The sequence below is a fragment of the Macaca fascicularis genome, chromosome 3, assembly GCF_037993035.2.
Source record: "Macaca fascicularis isolate 582-1 chromosome 3, T2T-MFA8v1.1".
Taxonomy (NCBI): Eukaryota; Metazoa; Chordata; class Mammalia; order Primates; family Cercopithecidae; genus Macaca; species Macaca fascicularis.
The window spans coordinates 80,602,683-80,626,237 of record NC_088377.1 but is presented as its reverse complement, the minus strand read 5'-3'; the positions used below and the strand labels follow the sequence as shown (position 1 = coordinate 80,626,237).

The window sequence follows — 23,555 nt, the reverse complement described above, 5'->3', positions numbered from 1 at the left end:
ATGGTGAGGGGATGAGCAACAACTCAGCAGCAAGTTTTTATTTGTTTAATTTTTAAAGAGATGAAAAACGTTTCTTCAAAAAAAAAAGTTTATTGAGAAACCCAATATGCAGACCACGAATTAAACAGTGGCTCTGGCTGGACAGGAGAGGGAACGTCATAGCCCTATGGCCCGTCCTGTGCATTTGCACCTAAGACAACTCACTAAACACCCAGCGCGCCTGTGTCCACACTCTGAAAATCACTGGACTGGATCATTTTTTTAACATTCCTAAAACACGTAGGTGTCTTTGCAGAAAGTTTAGGGGAAGAAAAGTATGACCCTATAGGGCTGGGCACGCTGGCTCACTCCTGTAATCCCAGCACTTTGGGAGGTCGAGGCGGGCAGATCACCTGAGGTCAGGAGTTCGAGACTAGCCTAGCCAACATGGTGAAACCCCATCTCTATAAAAAATACATAAATTAGCCAGTCATGGTGGGCGGGTGCCCGTAAGCCCAGCTACTCAGGAGGCTGAGGCAGGAGAATTGCTTGAACTCGGGGGACAGAGGTTGTAGTGAGCTGAGATTGTGCCACTGCACTCCAGCCTGGGCAACAGAGCAAGACTCCATTTCAAAAAAAAAAAATATATATATATATATATATATATATATATATATATATATATATGACCCTGTAGGATAAACATGACAGCAGGCATGATGCTGATTGTGGACTTGTGTTTCAGGTGTCTCCATGCGAGAGGTGTCGCTGTGAAGCCAACGGTGAGGTGCTGTGCACGGTGTCAGCGTGTCCCCAGACGGAGTGTGTGGACCCTGTATACGAGCCTGATCAGTGTTGTCCCATCTGCAAAAACGGTATGTGAGATGCCCGTTGGTGATGGGGTGCACCTTCCACCCTGACACACAACCCATGTGCTGCTTCATGGTAGACGGGACACACATACGGATATGTGAGTTTCAACCTATGTATCTATACACATGCATACACACGTGTGTAATCTTTCGGCCACAGTGGTTCTGTAGCAAGGCCTTCTCTCTCTTACTGGCATCGGCACCATGTTTTATGGATGTTAAGAAGTTCTTTGGGGAGACATTCAATTTCCACCTTTGAGGAGAGTCACTTATTTTAATTTAACTTTGTTTGTTCTTACAAAGCTATTTCTATCTTTCCAAGACAAATTAAACACACTGGTTGGGCTCATTTACTTTTCATTACTAAGTGAATTAAACTTGGAACATAATTGAATATTTTTCATAAGCAAATTAGGCAGGAAGAGAGTCCCTTCCTATTCCCAGTGAGAGCCCCTGGTAGATCCGAAGCCTTGCCTGCTTTATGAAAAATGAAGTGGCAGGATGTCCTTGATCCTAATTTGTCAAGGGAGAGTGTTTCCTCATCCTGACAAACAATGATTACTCTGTACCTGAAGTACTGAGGGCATTACACTTTAAGGTGGGTTTTGACAGAGTGCATTCCCAGGATGGCTGGGCCTGAGAATTATGGCTGGAGGGCAGTTTGACAAGAGGCTGAGCAGAGCTTGGGAAACAGCGGACGGAGGGGACACAGCCAGAGTCTACAAGGATCTGAGTGGCCTTGCTGACAGGAGCCACTGGGCTTTCTGGATGTCACCTGGGCATGCTGTGGGGACCCCTGGTTGAGAGCATTCAGGGCTAACTTGTGACGCTGTTGGCTGTTCAAGTGGGTTGCTGGACCGAGGCTTGATAGCTGTGTGGCGTGGGTTTGGTAAGTGGCAGGCATGTGTCAGAGGATGGTGACACAGGGGTGGTCATGGTACTCAGACAATTCCCAGAGTCCAATTCATCACAGTCAAAATTCTGTGGGCCGTGAGGTTCCATGGGTACCTTCGACCACGTACCTGTACATATCCAAATTTTACTACAACACATCGTAAAACTCTTGAGGTAAATAATTGGAAGAGGGAATGATGTTGCTGTTGAAGGATAGCCCTGAAAGAACAAGATGACTGTGTTAGGAATGTCATAATCATTGTAGCATAGTACATCCAGTCCTCCAAAGGCAAGTGGACAGTGTTAAAACAAAGATGTCACAGAGTGTACTTTATATGGGGTTGGCTGGTCTCTTGTGCATGTTAATTATGAAGAAATCCTGAGGTAGGATTCCATTTGGAACGAGTGGGCCTTTGAGCATGGAGAGTATGTGTGTGTGTCTTTTTTTTAATGATGTTGAGACACCAGCTGTGAGATGGAGGGAAATCAATACAGTTTACTCTGCTAGTATTAATTTCCACTAATTAACACTAATAAAGGGGGAAGAAGACTCAGATTGAGGAAGGAGAGGGAGATGGAGAGTCTGGCAGAGTCTCAGGGTGTGGCTTTCAGCACATGCACTGAGGAGCCCGAGTGAGCACCTCTGGTCTGCTGGGAGATCTGAGGGCTGGCGCTCAGGCCATGTGCCCTGCATCTCAGGGGTACTGGACAACAACTCTCACTGCATCAGGGGGTTTAGTGAGTGGCTTAAATATGTGTTGTTCAAATATTTGGCATCTTAACTATCCAAGATATTCCATGTTTTTCCTGTAAATTTTGATTGTAAACTAAGTCTTGGCATTAGATAGCCAGGGAATCTTACCTTGGGTGTTACCAATAGGTGAGAAGACAGGATTTCAACCCCTGGATTGTTTTTTTCCAGCTTTTAGAGAAATTTCAAACCTACAGAAAAGTTGAAATAACTGTCCAGTGAAGAATTGTATACCTTTAGCTACACCTATTCCTAACACTTTGCCATATTTGCTTTGTCTCTTTTTTGGCCCTCTATCTTTGGTCCGCTCTTGCCCCATCTCTGTATATACATAATCCAACACCGTCAATATATTTACTTATTTGTTCTTTCCCATAAGACACACAGCACAAACTCTATTGAGACTACCACCAACGTGAAACCTACTGAATAGCGTTCAAGATTTTTTTAGAGTTTTTCTTTTGCCCTTAGGATTTATCCTTCTTAGAGCATATAGTCAGAGAACTACATTGGACAGTTATTTGAATGAATACTTAAAAGTGTGCAGATATGTTAAATTTACAGAGATGTAATTTATTTCCGTGTTCAGTTTTTTCATGTAAGATATAATTATATGTTTGAGTAAAAAAAATAGAAAAAGTAAACACTTTATAAATATTATATACTCAGAGATTCACAGTTTGTTTTCATATTGCATTGATGGTTTTGTGAGATGGTTGTTGTCCTGATGGTAAACTTCTAAATGTTGACCCTTTACCTCTATATTTTGAGGGGCAGTATGGGATGGAATAAGGCAAGATTTTGTGGTGGCCCACTAGAGATTTTTAGAAGGGAGATGAATATGTTTTTTAAAGCTAGATTTATATTACAGAAAGACTTCTATTATAAGGCTTGATCCAGTTATATCAAAACATCAACAACTTATTTTGGGGAGTTTAACTGGAAATAAATTTAAATGTGTCTAATCACGCACATACAATTACATTTCTTTTATTCACTAGATAGAGCTTGGCTTTCAGCTGTCTCTAGTTATAGGGTATTCTGACCTTGACAGGGAAAACGGGGTTTGAAATTCTTAGTAAAAGAGAACTGCTTGAAAAATGAAAACAGCTTCTATGAAAAACAAATGCTCTATAATAGTTGACTGAGATTAATGAATAATTTACAGTAGTCCAACCCTGCCTCCCCGCATAAACAATGTTCTTGTAAAAAGATTATATGTTTGATGCATCACAGATTAAGGGACATCAGAAATGAATGCTTTATATGAAATTAAAAGCTTGAATAGACTTATCTTGGATGAAATATGAAGGTTTTAACTCTTGATCTCCGTAGACTGGCCTTTACTCCTCACTCTGGCGTGTCTTGACCTGTAGCATTAAATAGCTCTTTCTCCGACAGAAGGAAAATTACAGTTCAGTTGCCAGCTGCCAAAGTCACTTGCATCAAAGGAGCAGAAGATGGAAACCAAGAACGTCTTGAATATAAATAAATGATCACAAATCACATGTACTTTAATATATTCACTTTGTTGACTTGTGCAGATCAATCTCCCAGTGTTTTTCTTTTGATAAAATGGATGTTGCATGGCATTATTTGTTTTTAAATTCCCCCTACCCCACAATGATACAAACAGTGAGTATTATTTGACTTTCAAGAATTCAGCTTTTCTCTGGCGATAGGTGCACAGCACCGATTCCGATCAAACTCCTTAGTTTTAGACATGCTTGTCTGCATCAAGTAGGCACTAGGCTCCCATTAGCGATCAGAAGACCTCCATTCTGCAGGTATACATGTTATCTTACTTTATGGATCCAAAGAAGAAAAATGATAAAAGTAAGACATTGGTATTGAAATATGAGGACTTTGTCAGAATTAGCTGTGTTTCTCAAAGGTGGAATATAGTATCCAGGGGAGGATATGACTTATGCCAAAAGCACAAAGCCACTGGATATAAAGGTTGTATATCTCCCTGAAGTATTACTGCCACCTGATGATTATTATTTGCAGCTTTATTTTCACACGAAAAGTAAATGTCTATTTTTTTGGAGGAAAGTGAAAAACTTTTATGACACTTTAAAGATAAACACTGAGACGTCAAATTATTAAACATAATTTCATGGGAAAATATGTAAGAAGCACCGACTGAGAATTAGGTAAAGTTTTGTTTGTTTTCCTGTGTATTTCATAGAGTAGGATAAGATGGTAGTAAATTTCATGCAGTGAGTTACACAAAACGGAATGGGGTGTGTGTGTGTGTGTGTGTGTGTGTGTGTATGTGTGTGGTCATATCAAGATCCTCTCACAAAGAAAAGCCTGCTCCTATATGGTCTCACCATTGAATCCTTCTAACGTTTTTACCAAAGAAATAATACAAATTTTATGGAAACGCTCTGTGATTATTTACAGATTACATGATTGTGCCCATAAAAAATAAAGGAATTTGCAAATATCAAAATGAAGAGTTGATTTTAACAAGGATGTTTAGCAAGATCAGTGTTTGAAAAATTAGCTGTATTTCTATATACCGGAAACAAATAGAAGCGAATTAAAAACTAGAGTTTCAAATAACATCATACAAATCAAATACTTGGAAGTAAATCTAACAAAATTGTGAAAAGTCTCCATACTTAAAAAACATGAATCTTTATTGAGAGAAATTAAAGAACCTAAGTAAGAGGAGAGATATATCATGTTCATGATTGAAAGACTCAATAACATAAAGATGTGAGTCTGCTTCAAAGTAATCTATTGATTCAGTACAAAATTCTAGCCAAAAATCCGATGGTTTTCTTTAGCAATTATCAAACTGTTTCTAAAATCCAAATGATATACAAAAGCCAAAGGCTGGCCTGAGAGATATCCAAGAGGAACAACAAAGCTGAAAAATGTACAAATGTTAAGACTTACTCAAAGAGACAGTAATTAGCCCGTTGTGGTTTGGTCCCAAAGAAAGACTGACAAATGGAACAGAATAGAGTCAGAAAAGGCCTGTGCATGTAAGACCACCAGCTGTGTGACTAAGCTGACATCACAGGACAGTGGGAAAGGAGTAATCTTTCCAGTGAATGGTGCTAGACCAACTGAATAGCAGTATGGAGATAAAAGAGATCATGATTGCTACCTCACATGCGACAAAAAATCATTTCCAAACAGATTGCAGATTTAAATATGAAGGCTAAAACAATAATGCTTTTAGAGGAAAACGTAGAACAGTTTGTCACTGAGTATGCAAAGATTAAAAGAACACTAAAAGCACTAAACATAAGGAAATAATTTACAAATTGAACTTTTTAAAATTCAGAATCTTTGTTCACCAAACAATATTAAACAAGCACAATATAGCTCACATGTTTTGAGAAAGTATTTGCAGTATGTATAATTAACTAATATCTATTTAAATAATTCCAACACATCCAAATAAAGCAGAGAGATACAAAAGAGAGAAAAGTATAAGGAGAGATTCCCAACTTTCTTTGTATATCAATACCATTTTCCCAATCCCTCTGATCAGCAAGATGAGTTTTCTTACTGGGTTTTAAGTAATGGGCTGCCTTTGTTATTTCTGTAACATTGCGTTTCCATGACAGGTCCTGTTCTTGCTGCATATATGAGAGAAAAAATAAAAAATAGAAAAAAAGAATTTCCTGTTCTGCTGGAATTAAATTAGTGTTAACCTGACATAGATTGTGATCACTTAAGATGCATTTTGTTGTTCCTAGAACAATCACTAAGAAAATCAATAAAGGCATTAAACATGACACAAGAAAGAATTGTATATCTAATTTTAAAAGGCAGTCAAGGAGAAACAGGAACAACTGTCAGGAAACTGATAGAAGACAAGTAAATTATATACATATATGTACTTAATAACAGAGCCCCAAAATACATGAAGTAAAAATTGATAGAATTCAAAGGAGAAATATAAACTTAAGTAATTGTAGTTGCAAATTCTGATAAACCATTCAATAATTCATAGAAAATATAGACAGAAAATGAACAATAATGTAGAAGACTTGAATGATACTATATAGTGAACTTGATCGGACATATATGTACAATATACCACCCATCCACTGAAGAATACTCATTTTTGCCAAGTGCAGGTGGACACTCTACAGTTGATCATACGCTAAGACATAAAACAAGTCTCAATACATTTAAAGGACTTCATCATATAAAGTTTCTTTTTTGAACACCACAGAATTTGAAAGGATTAAATTAGAATCAACAACAGAAGGAAATCTGGGAAATTGGAGATTATTTGGAAATTAGACAGCACATTTTAAATAACCCAAGGGCCAATGAAGAAATTTCAGAGATTTTAGAAAATACTTTGAACTGATTTAATAATGAAAACAAAATGCACTATAAATTATTGGATGATGCTAAAGCAGTATTTAGAAGGAAATGTATAGATATGAAGACCTATCTCAGAAAAGAAGAAAGGTCTCAAATCAGCAATATAACCCTCTACTTTAAGGAACTAATAACTGATCAGCAAATTTTACTAAAAGCATGCAGAAGGAACTCAAAAATATAAGCATAAATCAATTAAACAGAAAATAGTAAAGCTTAGGAAAAAAGTAAATAAAACCAGGTTCGTTTTTGAAAGCTGGTTCTTAACAGTATTGATAAAATTGACAAAACTTTCACTAAACTAACCAAGAAAAAATTAGAGAAGACGCAAGTCAGGAATGAAAGAGGGGCATCACTACTAACCCTACAAAAATGAAAATGATTACAAGGCAATACTATGAACTACTCTTTGCCAACAAATTAAAATAGTTGAAAGAAATGGACAGATTCCTAGGAAAACGCAAATTACCAAAACTGACTCAGTTCATTTCTGAATTGCCCTAAAACAAATAAAATACAAATTAATAATTAAAAGCTTCCCACAAATAAAAGCCCAAGCCTACATACCTTTACTGGTGAATTCTTTCAAATATTCAAAGAAAGAAATAATACCAATCTTTTACAAACTTAACCAGGAAATAGAAGCAAAGGAAACACTTTCCTGTTTAGTTTCTGCATTTGTTGTGACCACAACACTGAACATAGACAAAAACACCACACAAAAGAGAAAGCTAGAGACAAATTTATTTCATGAACATAAATGGAAATCTCCTTAACCAAATGAGTTAATATCAGCAATCTGAATCCAGCACCATATAAAGAATTATACACTTTAACCAAATGCAGTTGATTTCAGTTGTGCAAGGTTTGGTTTACTGTCTGAAAAATCAATTAACATAATACATTAATAATGCAAATGATAACAAAAACCTCATATGATCTCAATAGATGCAGAGGAGGTATCTGAAAAATCCAACACTAATTCATGATTGAAGCTCTCAACAAACTAGGCATAAACGGGAACTTTCTCAATCTGATAAAGAGCAACTATGAATAACTCACAGCTAACAACTATTATGAATACTCTCTCAGTACTCCTAAAATCTAGGAGAAGATAAGGATATCCATATTGACCACTTTCATCCATCAATGTAGTGGAGGTCCTATATACAGAGAGAAAGAGAAGACGGGAGAAAAAAGAGGAAGGAAAAGGAAATTAAGAAGTAAAACTGCCTTTATTAGAAGAAGTTATGCTCCTGTATGTGAAAATACCAAGAATTACACATACACGTGCACACACACACACACGCACACACACACATATACATGCATACACACATGCACATGCACATACACACAACTATGGGGGCTAATAAAGATTAATACCAGATATATATACAAAAATACACATTTTTGTAGTATACAATGGATAATACAAATGAAATTAAGAAAATAATTTCATTTAGAATAGCTTCAAAAAGAATACTTAGAAACACGTCACAATCCAAGATTTGTACACTAAAAGCTGCAAAATATTGCTGAAAGAAATCAAAGGACATATAAATAAATGGAGAGACATTTCATGAGTAGAAGACTCAATGTTGTCAAGATGATAGTTCTTCCCAAATTAAAATATAAATTCAGTACAATTCCCACACAAACCCCAGCATACATTTTTTTGTAGAAATTGACAGTCTGCAGTCTGATCCTAAAATTCATGTAGAATGTAAAGGATAGCCAAAAGAAAATTTTAAAAGAACAAAGTTGGAAAATTTTTACTATCCCACTTTGTAACTTTTTAGAAAATCACATTAATCAAGATACCATAGTATTGGTGCAAAGATAGATGATGGAAAAGAATTGACAGTCCCAAAAGAAATCCAGTATGCAAATCTTCACATATTTATTTTCAACCAATGTTGTAAGATATCTCAATGGGGAAAGAATAACTTTTTCAACAAATGGTGCAGGGACAATTATATATTCACATGCAAAATAAAACTTAGACCCTTATTTTATACCATATACACATTAACTCAAAATGAACCATAGACCTAAATGTGAGAGTTTAAACTATGTAACTTTTAGATTAAAAAGATAGGAGAACATCTTTATGACTATAGGTTGTGTGAATATTTCTTAAAATTAATGTCAAAATCATAATCCACAAAAGAAAAAACTAATAAATTGAATGTCATCAAAATGAAAAACTTTTGCATCTCAAAACACACAACAAATAAAATGAAAATGCAAGCCACAAACTTTGAGAAAACATTTGTAAATCATGTATCTGATAAAAGACTTGTATCGAGGATATATAAACAACTCACACAACTTGAAAAGAAGACAACCTATTTAACAACAGGCAAAAGATTGAACAGACAATTCAGCAAAAGAGACAAACAAATGACAAATAACCAATTAAGATGATGCTCAACCTCAGCCTGGCTGTGTCCTTACCCAGATCTCATCTTGAATTGTATTTCCTGTAATGCCCACATGTTGTGGGAGGGAAATGGTGGAGGTGATTGAATCATGGGGGTTAATGCTGTTCTTTTGATCTGGTGGTTTTATAAGGGGCTTTCTCCCCGCTTCACTCTGCACTTTTCCTTGCTGCCTTCATGTGAAGAAAGACATGTTTGTTTCCCCTTAACCTTGATTGTAAGTTTCCTGAGACCTTACAATCACGCAGAACTGAGTCAATTAAACCTCTTTCCTTTACAAATAATCCAGTCTTAGGTTATTTAGCAGCATGAGAACAGTCTAATGCAATACTACTATACCCCATTAGAATGTTTGTAATAAAAAGGACAGAAAGTACCAGATGTTGGCAAAGATGTGGAGAAAATGGAAAAATATTGTTGGCAGAAATGTCAACTGGTGCACCTACCTTGGGAAACAGTTTGGCAGTTGCTTAAAAAGTTAAAGAAAACTTACCATACATCCCAGTTATTGCTTCCTAGGATTATATCCCAGCAAATTGAGAACATATTTCCACACAAAAATATGTATGCAAATGTTCCTAGCAGATTATTATTATTCCTAGAATTATTATTAATGGCCAAAGAGTGGAAATAATGCAAATGTTCATTAACCAGTGAATGGATAAACAAATGTAGTATATTCATGTACTGAATACTATTTATCAGTAAAAAGGAATGAACTAATGATACATACAACATGGATGAACCTCAAATACAGAAGCTGTTGCAAAAGATTACATATTTTATGCTTCTATTTCTTTGAAGTATTTTGTGAAGGCAAATTTACATAGGAAGAAAATTGATCAGTGGTAGCCGAGAGCTATAATCAGAGTGGGAATTAGTTGCAAATCATCGTGAGGGAATTTATTGAGGTGATGGTATGCTTATTAATTGAGTTGTCAGGTGGATACACAATTAACTAAATTTACTAAATATCATTAAATTATACACTTACACTGGGTGAGTCTTCTGGTATGTGAAATATTCCTGAATAAACCTAAAATTATTGACCCTCTTAACAAAGATAGGCAAAATGAAATTTTTGTAATTTCCTTCGACTCACTCCCAAGGCTAATCTTGGTACACAACCTTTATCTTTCCTCAGAGACTGACTTTTCTAATTCTGGTCTGATGTCTTTAATAGCTTTATGAAATCGTCCTTCTTAAGCCTACTGAAGCTGAGACCCTTATAAGTATATATTATTTGCCAGTGTTAAAATAGAAACTTCAGACAAATTAAACTCGAGTTTATTTGAGCAAAGGATTCATGAGTCAGGCAACATTAAGAAGCAGAAGAGGTTCAGAAAGTCCCACCCAGCAGTGTGAGCAGTGAGCTTCTATAGGCTGAACACAGAAGCAAAGCGGAGAAGTCACCATATTTGGGTGTGGTGTGATGAGGCATTTCCCTTATTTGGGCATAGTCTGATCACTTGGCTGCCTGTAATTGCTTGAAGCTCAGCTGATTCTGATTGGCTGAAGCCAGCAATTGTTATAAAAATATACTCCTAAATTATGTTTTGATTTGTTAGGTAGAAAGTCAAAGTAAGGAGGCTGCTTCAAGCTAATAGCCGCCTTCTTATTTCATACCTGTAAGAGGTAAGAAGTTGTAAAGAAAAATAGGCAAAGAAACACAAGTCTATAGCTGGTTGTAGATTTTTTGTACTCTTGGTTCCTTGTGTGTAATGTGGAAGTCCAACTCCCCACACTTCCCTCTCTCCTGTTACTATTTTCTTGCCATGGAGATACCCTCTTTCTCCTTCAAGCAGTGCTCTTCTCCATGTCATTCTAGGCTCTTCCTCTTTATGGATTCAGCTTCCCAGAAGATGGTGCTGAACACTGAAAATGCAGGGAGAATGAAAGCCAGTGCCTGCCTCCTGCTCTCCTGCAGGCACTGCATACTGCTAAAACTGCAGAGCCCGTGACGCAACACTCAACGTGCTTTTTAGGACCTGTGATTGCCAAAGTATTGTGTGTAGCAGAACCACTTCGAAGGCTTGATGAAACACACTTTGGGGACCCATGCCTAGAGTGCCTGGTCCAGAGGTCTGGGCTGGGGCCTGAGAATTTGCATTTTAACAAACCCTGTGTGCTTCTGTTGCTGCTGGTCTTCTGTTGCTGTGTGCTTCTGCTGCTGCTGTGAGAGCCACTGCTTTCGGGCACTCGTTTGTTCCTATTATTCTTGGATATTTCCTGCCAGTCAAATTTACTGAGAGAACACAGTGCTTATAAGGCTTTAAACATGAAATGAGATAAATTTGAGACTTCGAATGGATTTCAAATGCCTTAATTAATTTATGTTTGGTGTATTCTACAGATTGTAGGGTTTATGGAAATATATTAACATGCAATAATACTTTAAAATTGGAAAATATCAGGGCAGAGAAAACATGACTGTTGAATGGCAAATTAAGTCGGAAAGGTTTTATACAGAAATACACTCTCTATCGTCATATACAGCTAGTTAGTACAGGTTGGCATAAAATTAGATTATAGGCTTGCTAGCAGCCAAAGCAAAAAGGAGAACCATAGGAAACATTAGCTACAGTATTTATCAGAAACACACAATTCTGTTTTTCTTGGTACTGAAGCCTGGAGGAAATGACTCGCTGGTGAATTGTTTCTGTACAAATAAATACACAAATACATTTTAAAATATTTAAAAGCTTCATTCAGTTCCTCCTGTTGGCATTTCCCAACAAAAGTCAAGAACTCTACTCCAAAGTGCTAATGTACTTATTTTACACATGTCTTCTGTTTTACTTGCATTTTGATTTTGTGGGAATATTGATTCAGATGACAACCCATTAATCTGCAAAAAACCCAACGGGTATGAATTATTTATTCTTATTAGAGAAGAACCTCAGTATCCCAGCCTCTGTAATAAGTATTTTCACGCTCTTCTTCATCACTTCCTTAACTAATACTATGTGTTTGCTGTTGCTATTTCAGGCTTTAGTGCTCAGTATCAGCAGAAAAGAGTTCAGATGGTTCTCCGATATTTTCATTTCTGACAAACTAGATAAGGAGGATGAATAGATAACATTTGATCTCTTACATATAGGAATTTAATTTGTTTTTATCTCTTCCTGAGATCTTTGAATTAGCATCTCTTCTTTGTAAATCTGAGAACAATTTATAATGGTCCCTTTGCTTGCAAGCACTGGGACAGAATCGTATTTTTAAGATAAATAAATAAAGTTACAGACAGACTGCCCCAAAGTGTTGCTACCAGTTTATTAGGCTGAAGTACTTTTCAGAATTAAGTGCACTTCTAAACTGATGGTCAGAAAGTGTGTGCTGGTGGTTTTATTTGTATGCTTCCTCAAGACAAACTGCCTTTGGGAATGGATTTCAGATAAAGCCAGGGACTCAGATCAAAAACTGGTGTCCACTAGGCCTGGCCATTACCAGTTACACTGTGCCCCTTGAACCTGTTGAGGACCAGCCCTGAAGTCACTTCCCTATCTCTGCCTCTCTTTAACTGTCACTGAGTCTGTATAAATGTGTGTCCAGAGATCCTTGTGGGAACTTTCTCTGGCTTGCTTCCTAATGGAGATTGATTTCACTCATGGCTATTCTCAGAAGCCACAGTCCTAATCCCATTGTATTCTTATGCCATTGATACTGAGTGTAGGAATTGTGTAGACACCATGTGTTGTTGGACCCTTTGTTTTTCAGATTGTTGGAGAAAAGTGTGTTCTGTGTATGTGCATGCATATTTATATATATATTGTAGCATATATATGTTACTCTTATAAAACACTGAGGCACTTATTGTTTATTTCACTGCATGTATAAAGATGAGTCAAGCTATGATGCCTGCCTTTAATGATCTCACAGTCTAGAGGTGAGGTAGCCTTGTAAATAACTTGTGTTTTCTGTTTTACTTGAATTATGACAAAAGTAGTGAGGGAAAGAGGAGGAAGAAGTGAGTAATGCTGCAGTAAACATCACAATGTATATGGCCTTTATTTGCCTTTGAATTCTTACATTAGGAGAAACTCCCAGGAGTGAGATTATTAGGCTGACAGCTTAGGATATTTTATGACTCTGATACATATCACTATGTTGTTTTATAAAAGGTTGTGTAAATTTATAAAGCCTCTGATTTTATTATAACCTTGCTAACCTTTTGTTAATTTAAACTATAGAAAAATGATGCCTCATTATTTCAATATTGAGCACATAAACCTTACAATATTTTAGATGGTAATTTTTCCACAATGTATTATACTTGTCTACTTTATTGGCAAAATAATTTTGAACATAATTTAAGTGGTTCTTAATAACTGAAGACCCTTGATGTGAAAACCAATGATCAGGCTGCCTTGTGATACGACAGAGTATTATACAGTAAAACTTTGGTCAGGTAACTTGATTTCTCTGTATCCTTTTGGGTACCTATAACTTGGAAATATTTAACGTAGCCACATCAGTGGATGCTTTGTGTCAATTAAATACCAGGATGAATTTCAAAGTCCTTCATTAATTTATTCAACAGATAGATTGACTCATCCTTTGCTGTATGTCACAGAAGAGAAAATGGCTAATAGGAAAGCTTCCAGAACCATAGATTATGTGAAGGAAACAGGTGATTTCCATTGAATTTATGAAGGACACAGTATTGAGCAAGGAGAATGCCTGCTGCAGAGTGGGAGTGGGTTATGGAATGGGAGAAGAAGAGAAGGAGTGTGTGGATTGTGGGCACAGCATATGTCCAGAGGGTGGGAGTGAACCATATTTATGCACTGGATTTGTTGCCTAAGCCTGGAGTTGGAGGGAGAGTTGGGAAGTGTGAGGCAGGGATGTGAGAATGGATGCTGACTAGATTAGGAAGGACCTTGATGCTTCATTAGAGAAGTTATTAATAGATTTAATTCTGAGGCCATGAGAAGCCAAAGAAGGGATTATAGGATGGAAATGGTGCAAATACATTTGACTTCTTGAAAGTCATTCTGGTTGAGGGTGTCTGAAAAGAGGCTATTGCAGTGATCCAGAGAAGGGCAATAGTTTGGACATGGGCAGTGAGCACAAGGAGACACGGTGCCCTAAGGAGATACATCAAAGGTCAAGTCAACCGCACTTTGTGGTTGACTGTACAAGGTAGGGGGAGAACAAAAGTTGAAGAATGGTGCTTCACTTCTGATTTGGGTAATGACAAAGACTATGGGTTGATCCAAGAGGCAGGAAGAATGGGAGGAAGAGCACATCACAGGCACTTATGGATGCTTTTTTGTTCAGTGTTGTGAACTGTCAAGTTAGACTGAATTCGTTGAAGAAATAGTACAAAAAGCCTTGGCTTTGGAGCTAGACTGGCACATTCTAGCTTTATCCCTATCACCTTGTCTAATGTGCTTCCCCTCTTCAGTTTCTTCACTTGCAAAACTGGGACAATCTTCCATTCATTCCTTGTGGGCTTCATATGAGGATCAAGTAAATCAAGAGCCCACTGTTGAATCCAGACACTCACGACTGCTTTCTCCCTGCCATTGGCCCCCTGGGACTCCATCCCAAGTTGAGTTTCTTAAAAGTAATATCCACCTCCAATCAACCTCTAAGACTTGTTGCTTGAACACTATGGCAGTTTGTCCGGTCTCAGGCAGTGGCCCCAAGCTGCAGAAGAGGTTAAATTTCCGGCTGTATTTCACAGGCAAGGCCCTCTGTCCTCTAGAAGATTATCCATTCACACTCCTTCACCATTATTCATCTGTTAAAAGCTGCTTGGTCATTAATACAGTGCTCTAAAATATCTCCAGCCTGTGTCTTCAGCAAAAGGGAAATCAATTGTCACAATATACAATACAGCTATTCATCCTAAGGCAGATATCTTTACCACATCCACAGCATGATCAATGGTGCCATTACCAGAGGTAACTTGAATTGCATCCAAAACACTTACATGGAACACATTCTGGTAGAAATGATCTGTCAGTGGAGACAGTGTGAAGACAAATAACCCTGTGGATGACTTGCCCAATCTGTCTTCATCTCCAGGAGAATAAGCCAATGAATATTCTTAGCAAGGATTTTCAGTGGGTGCTTCCAGGGAATGTAAAATACCCTCTTTGTTGATCAGAAGACACATTCTGCTCTTACACTAACAGCAAAACCCAAACCTTTTATTTGTCTTTCAGGAAGATAAACTTCAGGTATAAAAGAGTCCATTACCCCAGGAGGTATCCATAAACCTCCAATTCTGAAAATTGCATCTCATCTTTTCTAAAACAAATGCCTTCACTTAAGAGCAGTTACAATTTGCCAATCCTGACAGCTGCAAACTGAATTTATCTTTAATCACACATTCACTGAGTGTCTTTTGAAAGCACATCAGCCATCATTGAGTAAAGCATTATCATATGGGGGGAAAAACATTGCCAATTCATTAATAAAGAAAACAGAAATGTTTCAGATAATAAGAATTAAACGCTTCTGAAAAGAGTGTCTGAATTTTAGCCTATGCTATAACTTGATTCTTATAATACCGGTTAAAAATACCAGTTATTTGAATGTATTTTGTCACCTTATGAGCAGGCTACGGTAGGTACAAAAGTACACATTAGACTTTACCTCAAGGAGAGCCACCAAATGCTGAGCATGTCCGCATCTAGGTAATCTTAGGAGGGAATGGCTAAAAGTGGATGGCAATTGAGAGAAGGCAGATTGGGAAGTGATACAAAGAAAAATTTTCTAATCATTAGAATTCCTATTACTTAAGTATTCAGGGGATGGGGAGCCAAATTCACAGAGAAATATTTCCCAAATTGGACTAGTTTATTTGAAGAGCCCTTCAACGCTAAAAATCTATTATTCTTTGACACTAATGCATAAATGTTTCAGACATCGTTACTCAGTGATCCATTTTGGGTGCACAGAAAGAACAGTTGTTTTTTTCTCCAGTTAACTCACAAATTTTCTTGTTTTTCCCCATCTTATGCCAGTAAATCATCTGGTAAGTGAACGAGATAAGCACTTAAAACATTCATCCTTTATTCCTTGAAGACCTTCGAGAGAAGGTGCTGATCACCTTTCCCCATAGCAGAGCAGAGCAACATCCAGTCCGCATAGGGGCTCTGCAGGACCCTGAGACAGAGTAGACCCTGCAGCAAGGGAGCTGGATCTGGCTAGACCTGCTGCCGGGGCCACCTGTGATGCATGCACCTCACTTTCCTCATCAGTGAAAGGAGATTGAAAGCAAATTGAAGATAAAAATATATATATATATATCTCTTCATATATATATAAATTCATGTATATATGTAAATTCATATATATATATATATATATGAATGTGCCTTTAAAATAAAATATTATGTAAAGGAAGTCAACAGCCTCAGCAAATAAATTGAATGTGATTAATGTTTACGAAAAGTGTCACACATGTCCCAAAACCCAAACTTCACTTATCTCCTAATAACTCAATTTTTGAAGCCCTCTCACTAGCCCCTTGGGAAGACAGACACCTTGGCATCCAACAGCTTCCTCGTTGGTCTGCAGTTCCCTCTGTCATGGCTGCATTCAGCCCTTCCTGCTGTATTGAACCTACACAAAACTGTCAATACATCTGTTCACCTGTTTTCGCTCTCTTGCTTACTCCATCCAGAATGCCTTAAAACCCTTCTCGAACAAACAGAACTCTACAGGAGTTCAAGGGTGGAGGCAGATGTCTACTTCCTGCTTCACAAGGTCTCAACTTTGTGTTCACAGAAAGCGTTGTGTGTGCCCCTGCCGTGGTGCTCACAGTCTCGGGTGACATGATTCCTTGACCACCTTCATGAACTTGCTCATTTCACACTGCGTTCTCCATGACCAAGTTCTCTGAAACATGAGGGACATGCAGCCAAAACACGGGTCATGCTGTGCAGCCTGAAATGTAAAATACTGCATGATGTTCTTTATATTGTAGGGGAAAAATAACATAGGTTTGTAGTGTGGAGACCTGTTACAAAAGGCAAGTTAAAAGAAACCAACAAGTTTATTCACGTTTATATTTCATACTTACATGGGAGATACCCAGAGAATGAGTAGTTCTCAAAGAGGTGGCTTTGAATTCTAGCTGATAACAGGGAACAGTAAATTTTTAGAGAAGTAAGGAGACAAAAGCAAAGGACTTTGATTACCTAAGGGGTCCAGTGGGGGAGGGCAAATAACTGGCAGCTAGAGACTAGTTTGTGATGCTTGTTAGTGTGGGCTCCTCTGGTACCATCTCAGGTCCAGGAGGGTCTCTATTCTCCCTGGTAGAAGGGGACAGGTAGGGTACCTTTAGTCTTTGTAACACCATGTCCATATAAATAGAGGGAGGGCAGAGGTCTTTCCTGCATCTGCTGCTTCTTAATCATCTTCAGCTCAAAGTCCTCCCTATTTGGGGAGGTATATTTTGGTCTCTCACAATATATTTCTAAGGTTTTAATCCTTTCTAAAGTGAGATTAGAAACACCAAGCTCCCTGTCATTACTTTGAGAGAGATTGACCCTCACAATCTCCCTGAAGCTCTTGAAGAGATTGATGACGATTTCTTACCTCTTGTAAATATTAGGTAGGTGCCATTACTTTTAATATCTCAGGAACGCTCTACCCTGCAGCTACTCTGTAGCTCTGAGCCCATCTGGAGTGCTGGAAACATCTCACAGGCAACCGCTCCACACTCCAGGTACCATGAAGGATGATTACCATGGCAGCCCGCAGTCATTATTGAAAATACAGCATCAGAATAATGAAGATGCTAAGACTCTCCCCTCTGGCTCCCATGAGTAATGAAAGCCTGAAGGAAGGGCTCATTCATTAAGATTTTATAAGCAGAGGAGAATAAATGGATATTTGTTTTAAAGAAATTCATTCCTGTCCAATATTCTAATTTTGAGGAACTTTGTAGGGAATACAAATTTATTTTTAAAAAGGATTAAAATGAAGTTCAGTTACTGCAAGTGAGTTTTTGAATTAAGTACTCCTGAAATGTTTCATTAGTTACATTTTGTTCAAAAATTCTAATCGAACTGACAAGAATTTGACTTTTGTTTCACTGTCTAAAGAATGTAAATATGGTGGTTGCACATACCAGGAATGCAAAGAATAAAGTGTACTTCACTTACATTGACTCTTCCCCATCATTTATCCTTGCAATGCCTTGTGATCCCTGATTAAACACAAAAATCTAGCACCTGAAACTTATCAAAAAGATGAACACTGACAGTCATCCCCCATAGGTGCAGCCCAAGTACAGGCTGAGGAAGGCTGGCAGGACGAGAGTTCTGTGCAGTGATGAGCATGGTCAGATAAGAGCTGTCCTTCAGCCTGCACCACCTATGGAACCACAGCCTGGAGATGAGCTGCCCAGCCCTCCCCACCCAGGATGCTGAATGAAGGGCTTGTTTTCCTGTTAGCCAATATTATCACAACGAAAGTAACTCACTCTATGAACTTTTCCATTTTGCAACTAGTCCTTTCACTAGCAATGAGGAAGGAAGCAGGGAGGGAAAGAGGACTTTAGCCAATTTTTAATATTGATTTTTGCTTTTGCAAGGATATTGATGAGTGTTTAATTTGCAGTTTGCCCACTCATTGTTGGAGGCTGCAGTGAGCTCACTGGCAAGATACAAACAAACTGGAAAACATAAATTTGCGGAAGAAACATCAGCTTCTAGTTCAAAAGTAAATAGTTACAGTAATAAGAGGATCTCAAGACAATGATGTCACACACTTGGCAGTGGAAGGAATATTTACTTGTCACTCTCTGAACCATGAATGCTCATTGACAGCAGATGAGAATTTTGCCCTAGATTAACATCACTCATTTTCAACTGCAATTTTCTAATAGCTGTGCAAAAAGTAAAACAAATCCTGTTACTATGTTGACTCCAATAGCATAAAAAAAAAGCAGCAAAACATTAAATAATGTCAGTTTTATATCAGTGTCTTACATACTTCAAGTAGAAAAACAATTCCATAATTTTCAAAGTTAGTAATTAAAAACAAATCTATTCTTGGATTTAAAAAAAAGCTTTTGGAAGTTGATTCCATGAGTTAAAACATCTAATACTATTGCAAATTGTATTTTAAATTCATTTAAAGAATTCAGTGTTAAAAGTACAATTTTTTTTGACTAATACTTTGGATAAATTTTGGCAGGAGCAGAGTGTCATGATAAAAACCGTGATTTAACTTAAGAAACCAACAGAGTTAAAATGCACTTGAATTTGATTGTGTTGCACATATTCATAATTGCATCTAAACAAGCTGTGACATTCTAAAAATAAATATAGAAGCTATAGTTGTCAAAATTTAAAAATATTCTCATAAACCCATCTTTTTACGAATATAAAAAAATTCTCAGCATGGCAGTAGTGCTTTCTCTTTCATCAGTTGGAATTTCTTTAGAAATAGTTGAACTTTGGAAGACCTACTTTAAAGTCAATCTAAATGCCTAACAAAGTTTTTGACATTTAAAAAATTGAATTCTCTTTATTTTGGCTGCATATTTCTTTCCAACTAGAAATCTTTCATTACAGTATTTAACGAATTAATTAATTTAAAAAAAACTCTAGCTTTTGAAGTTTTAGAAAGTTGCCATTATTAATGCAGTTATGCCCTGTCATGTATAAATTGTGTAGTGTTTTTAGTTTCTTCTTTTATAAATCATGCTTACTGAGGTATACCTCACATATAATTAAAAACCTGCCTTTTAAAGGTGCAGTTTATTTCTCACCTTTTTCTCCAGCCCTAATCCTAAGCAGCTGGTGCTCTGCTTCATCTCACTGTGGGGTTTTGTGGGATTTTGTTGTTTGTTTTTTGTTTGAGATGGAGTCTCACTCTGCTGCTCAGGCTGGAGTACAGGGGCAGGATTTCAGCTCACTGCAACCTCTGCCTCCAGGATTCAAGCGATTTGATTCTCCTGCCTCAGCCTCCTGAGTAGCTGGGATTATGGGCACCTGCCACCACACCCAGCTAGTTTTTGTATTTTTAGTAGAGACAGGATTTCACCATGTTGGCCAGGCTGGTCTCGAACTCCTGACTTCAAGTGATCTGCCTGCCTTGTCCTCCCAAAGTGCTCGGATTATCACTGTGGTTATTTTTAACCAGTGCTTCACAGAATTTCAGATGAGAGTCATGGAGTATGAGTCTCTGTGTCTGGCTTCTTCCACTTGGTGATGTTTTTGAGGCTCACCTGTGTTGTTGCTTGTATCAGTCCCTTCCTTTTTACTGTTGAGCAGTGCTCGCTTGTGTAGACACAGCACACTTCATTCATTTACTACTTGGTGGAGATTTGAAGTTTTAAGCTTCTGATTAGTATGAATAATGCTACTGTGAGCTTTCGTGGATAAGCCCTTGTGTAGAAATATGTTTATATTTGTCTTGGGTAACTTCCCAGGAATGGAACTGTGGGAGCGAGTGGATATGTTTTACTTTGTAAGAAACTGTCAGTTTTCCAAAGTGGCTGTTCTATTGAGCATTCCCTTCAGGACGGCATGAGTGCTCCAGTTTGTTTTATAATTACACGATAATAGTTACGAGTATGGGTTCTCTAACTGGCAGGATATCATACAAGGATGCTTGGACAGATGAAAGAACTTTTGGTTACAGCTTTGAATGAGAAGAGGCTGCCACTTGGGCTACACAGTGAGCTGCATCCAGGGACAGGGTAACAGCAAGATGGAACTATACAACCGTGAAATGTACTCCCCATACGGAAGGAAAAAAGACTAAAGAGACTGACTCTAAGAGAGTCTAGAATGTTGGACTCTGCAGAGAAAGCCTTCAAAGTAGCTATGAGGGTATGTTTAAAGATTTAAAGGAAAATATAGTCTTCTGTATGGCAAGTGGGGTGGGGTGAGCTTGGTGGAGCCAACTGGGATCCCTGGACATTGGGCATTTTGAATAATTCCAAATAAGAAGGTCCATTCCTGGGCCCTAAGTATCCTGGGGTCCCTGGCGGTTGGGTGTGTGTTTATTATAATTCAGCAGTGTTAGTGCCTGGTAAGGGAAGTAGTGGTGGCGGGGGCTTAGTAAACTGCCTGTGTAGAGGAATTGAAAGTTTTCAGCCATGACATCAAATCTAGGTCAAAACAGCACTTGTGAAATATTATATTACACTGGTATTCCACATCGTTGCCAACACTTGGTACTGACAGAGATTAATTTCAGAAGGTCTAGGAGGTCTAGTGCACCTTAATATGCATTTCCGTAACTACCAGTGATATGAGCATCTTTTCATGTTGTTTATAGCCACTTTTATATCCTATTTTGTGAAGTGCCTGTTCAAATCTTTGGCTCATTCTTTATTGTTATTCTTTTTATTGTTATTGTTATTCTGTCATATTTCTTGTTATTGACTTGAAAAAGTTAATACAAATCCTTCATCTAGTATATGTGTATATGGTATTTTCCCTCAGTCTGTGGCTTGCCTTTTCATTTTTAACGGTATCTTTTAAAGAGCAGAAGTTTTTAATTTTGATAAAGTTTGGTTTCTCAATTTTTCTTTCATGGCTTACTTTTTGGTCCTGTCTATGAAATATTTGCCTAATCCAAGGTCATAAGTTTCTTTTACATTGTCTTCTAAAAGTTTGTAATTTTAGCTCTCAGATTTATTGTCTGGGTACATGGAGGGAGATAAGAGTTGATGTTTGCTTTTGCCCATGTTGATATCTAGTTGTTCCAGTACCATTTTTTGAAGAGATTAGCTTTTTCCTATTGGATTATCTTGACATTTTTGGGTCAAAAATCAGTTCACCATATGTGGGGAGCTTTTTCCAAACCATTTGTTCTTTTCCATCGACCTATATGTTAATCCTTATGCCAATGTCAGACTCTTCTCTAGAATTATTGAAAAACTTGAAATTAAGTACTAGAAGATGTCCAACTTTATTTTTTAAAATTCCATTAGCCTTTGCATTGTCACCAAATTTTAAATTTAGCTTGTCAGGTTCTACAAAAACCCTGTTTTGATTTTAGTTGAGTTTGCATTTAATTTACAGATTAATTTTGGAAAAACAGACATCTTAACCAGATTGAGTTTTTCAGTCTACGAACATGGCATATCTCTTCACTTATTTAGATATTTTGAAATTTCTTTCAGTAATATTTATGGTTTTTATTATACAAGTTTTGCATATCTTTTGTTAATTTATTCTTAATATTATGCTTTTCCTAATATTGAATGGAAATGTTTACATTTAATTTCAATTTCCAGTTGTTTACTCCTTCAGTATAGAAATATATTCGATTTTTATTAATCTTGTATTTCCTACCTTACAAAATTCTCCAAATTTGTGAAATTTTCATTCATTATTTATTGAGTTATTTTTCTGTTTCTTGTTCTCTTTCCTACCCTTCCTAAACCCAAATTATACATATGAAAACTACTTATTTCACCCCCCACGTCTTTAAGGATTTATTTTCCCTGTATCTTTTTTTCTTTCTGTTCTTTACATTGGATAATTTATATTAGTTTATCTTCAAGTTGATTGATTGTCTTCTGCCCTCTAAAATCATCTGTTGAGTTAATTTAGTGAATTTTTCATTACAGTTATTGTACTTTTCAATTCTAGAAATTCCATAGAATTATTTTTATAGTTTTCATTTCTTCATGTTATCTATATGTTCACTCATTAAGACCCATTCAGATCACATTTTCCTTAAAATTTTTAAACATCCCTTAATAGCTACTTTGAAGTCTTTGTCTACAGAGTACAACATATAGGCCCTCTTGGAGTCCATTTCTTTAGTTTTTTTCTCCTTCAGTATGGGGCATACATTTTGTTGTTACATTGCAGCAACTCTGCGTTCTGTTGTTTCTTCTGAGGACTGATGGTTTTCTGTTCCTGCCTGGAACCACAGTGTGAATATAGATCTCCTCTATTCTTTGCCTAGTTCTTTTTGGTTACAGCTGCTTCTAAATTGGTCTGGACCTCTTCAGAATTCACTGTGCCTGTGGAGGTTAGTGGTCAAGCAAAGTACTTGTGCAGTTTATGCTGGCATTTTGGGCCTAGCCATTTTCTGTTTCCTTGCTTCCATGTGCTCCTCCTCACTTTCCAGCTGCTCTGCTAATCCCAGCTGTAAGACTTTGCTTTCTATTATCTGAACTGCAGGTGAGTTGAGAAAGTCATACAATCAAAACAGCAATAAGAAACTGATGTTTCTTAATGCACTTTTGTCCTTTAATGATAGACTCCTCTTACATTTACACCTACTTTCTGGCTACCTCCTCAGACTCCTCACTGTACATGC

The 23,555-nt window shown here is 37.3% G+C and overlaps 1 protein-coding gene across 6 annotated transcripts in view; it reads left to right on the top strand.

The window, feature by feature from the left end:
• Nucleotides 1-23,555, top strand: part of VWC2 (von Willebrand factor C domain containing 2) — a 222,362-nt gene that overhangs the window by 28,801 nt on the left and 170,006 nt on the right. For all 6 annotated transcript variants that reach the window (XR_010585667.2, XR_010585668.2, XR_010585665.1 and 3 more), the window contains exon 3: nucleotides 725-854. Coding sequence is in view for 2 of the 6 variants with exons in the window: in XM_074036573.1 (XP_073892674.1) it covers nucleotides 725-854 (130 nt within the window). In the remaining 4 variants the exon portion in view is untranslated. The remainder of the gene's footprint in view (nucleotides 1-724; nucleotides 855-23,555) is intronic.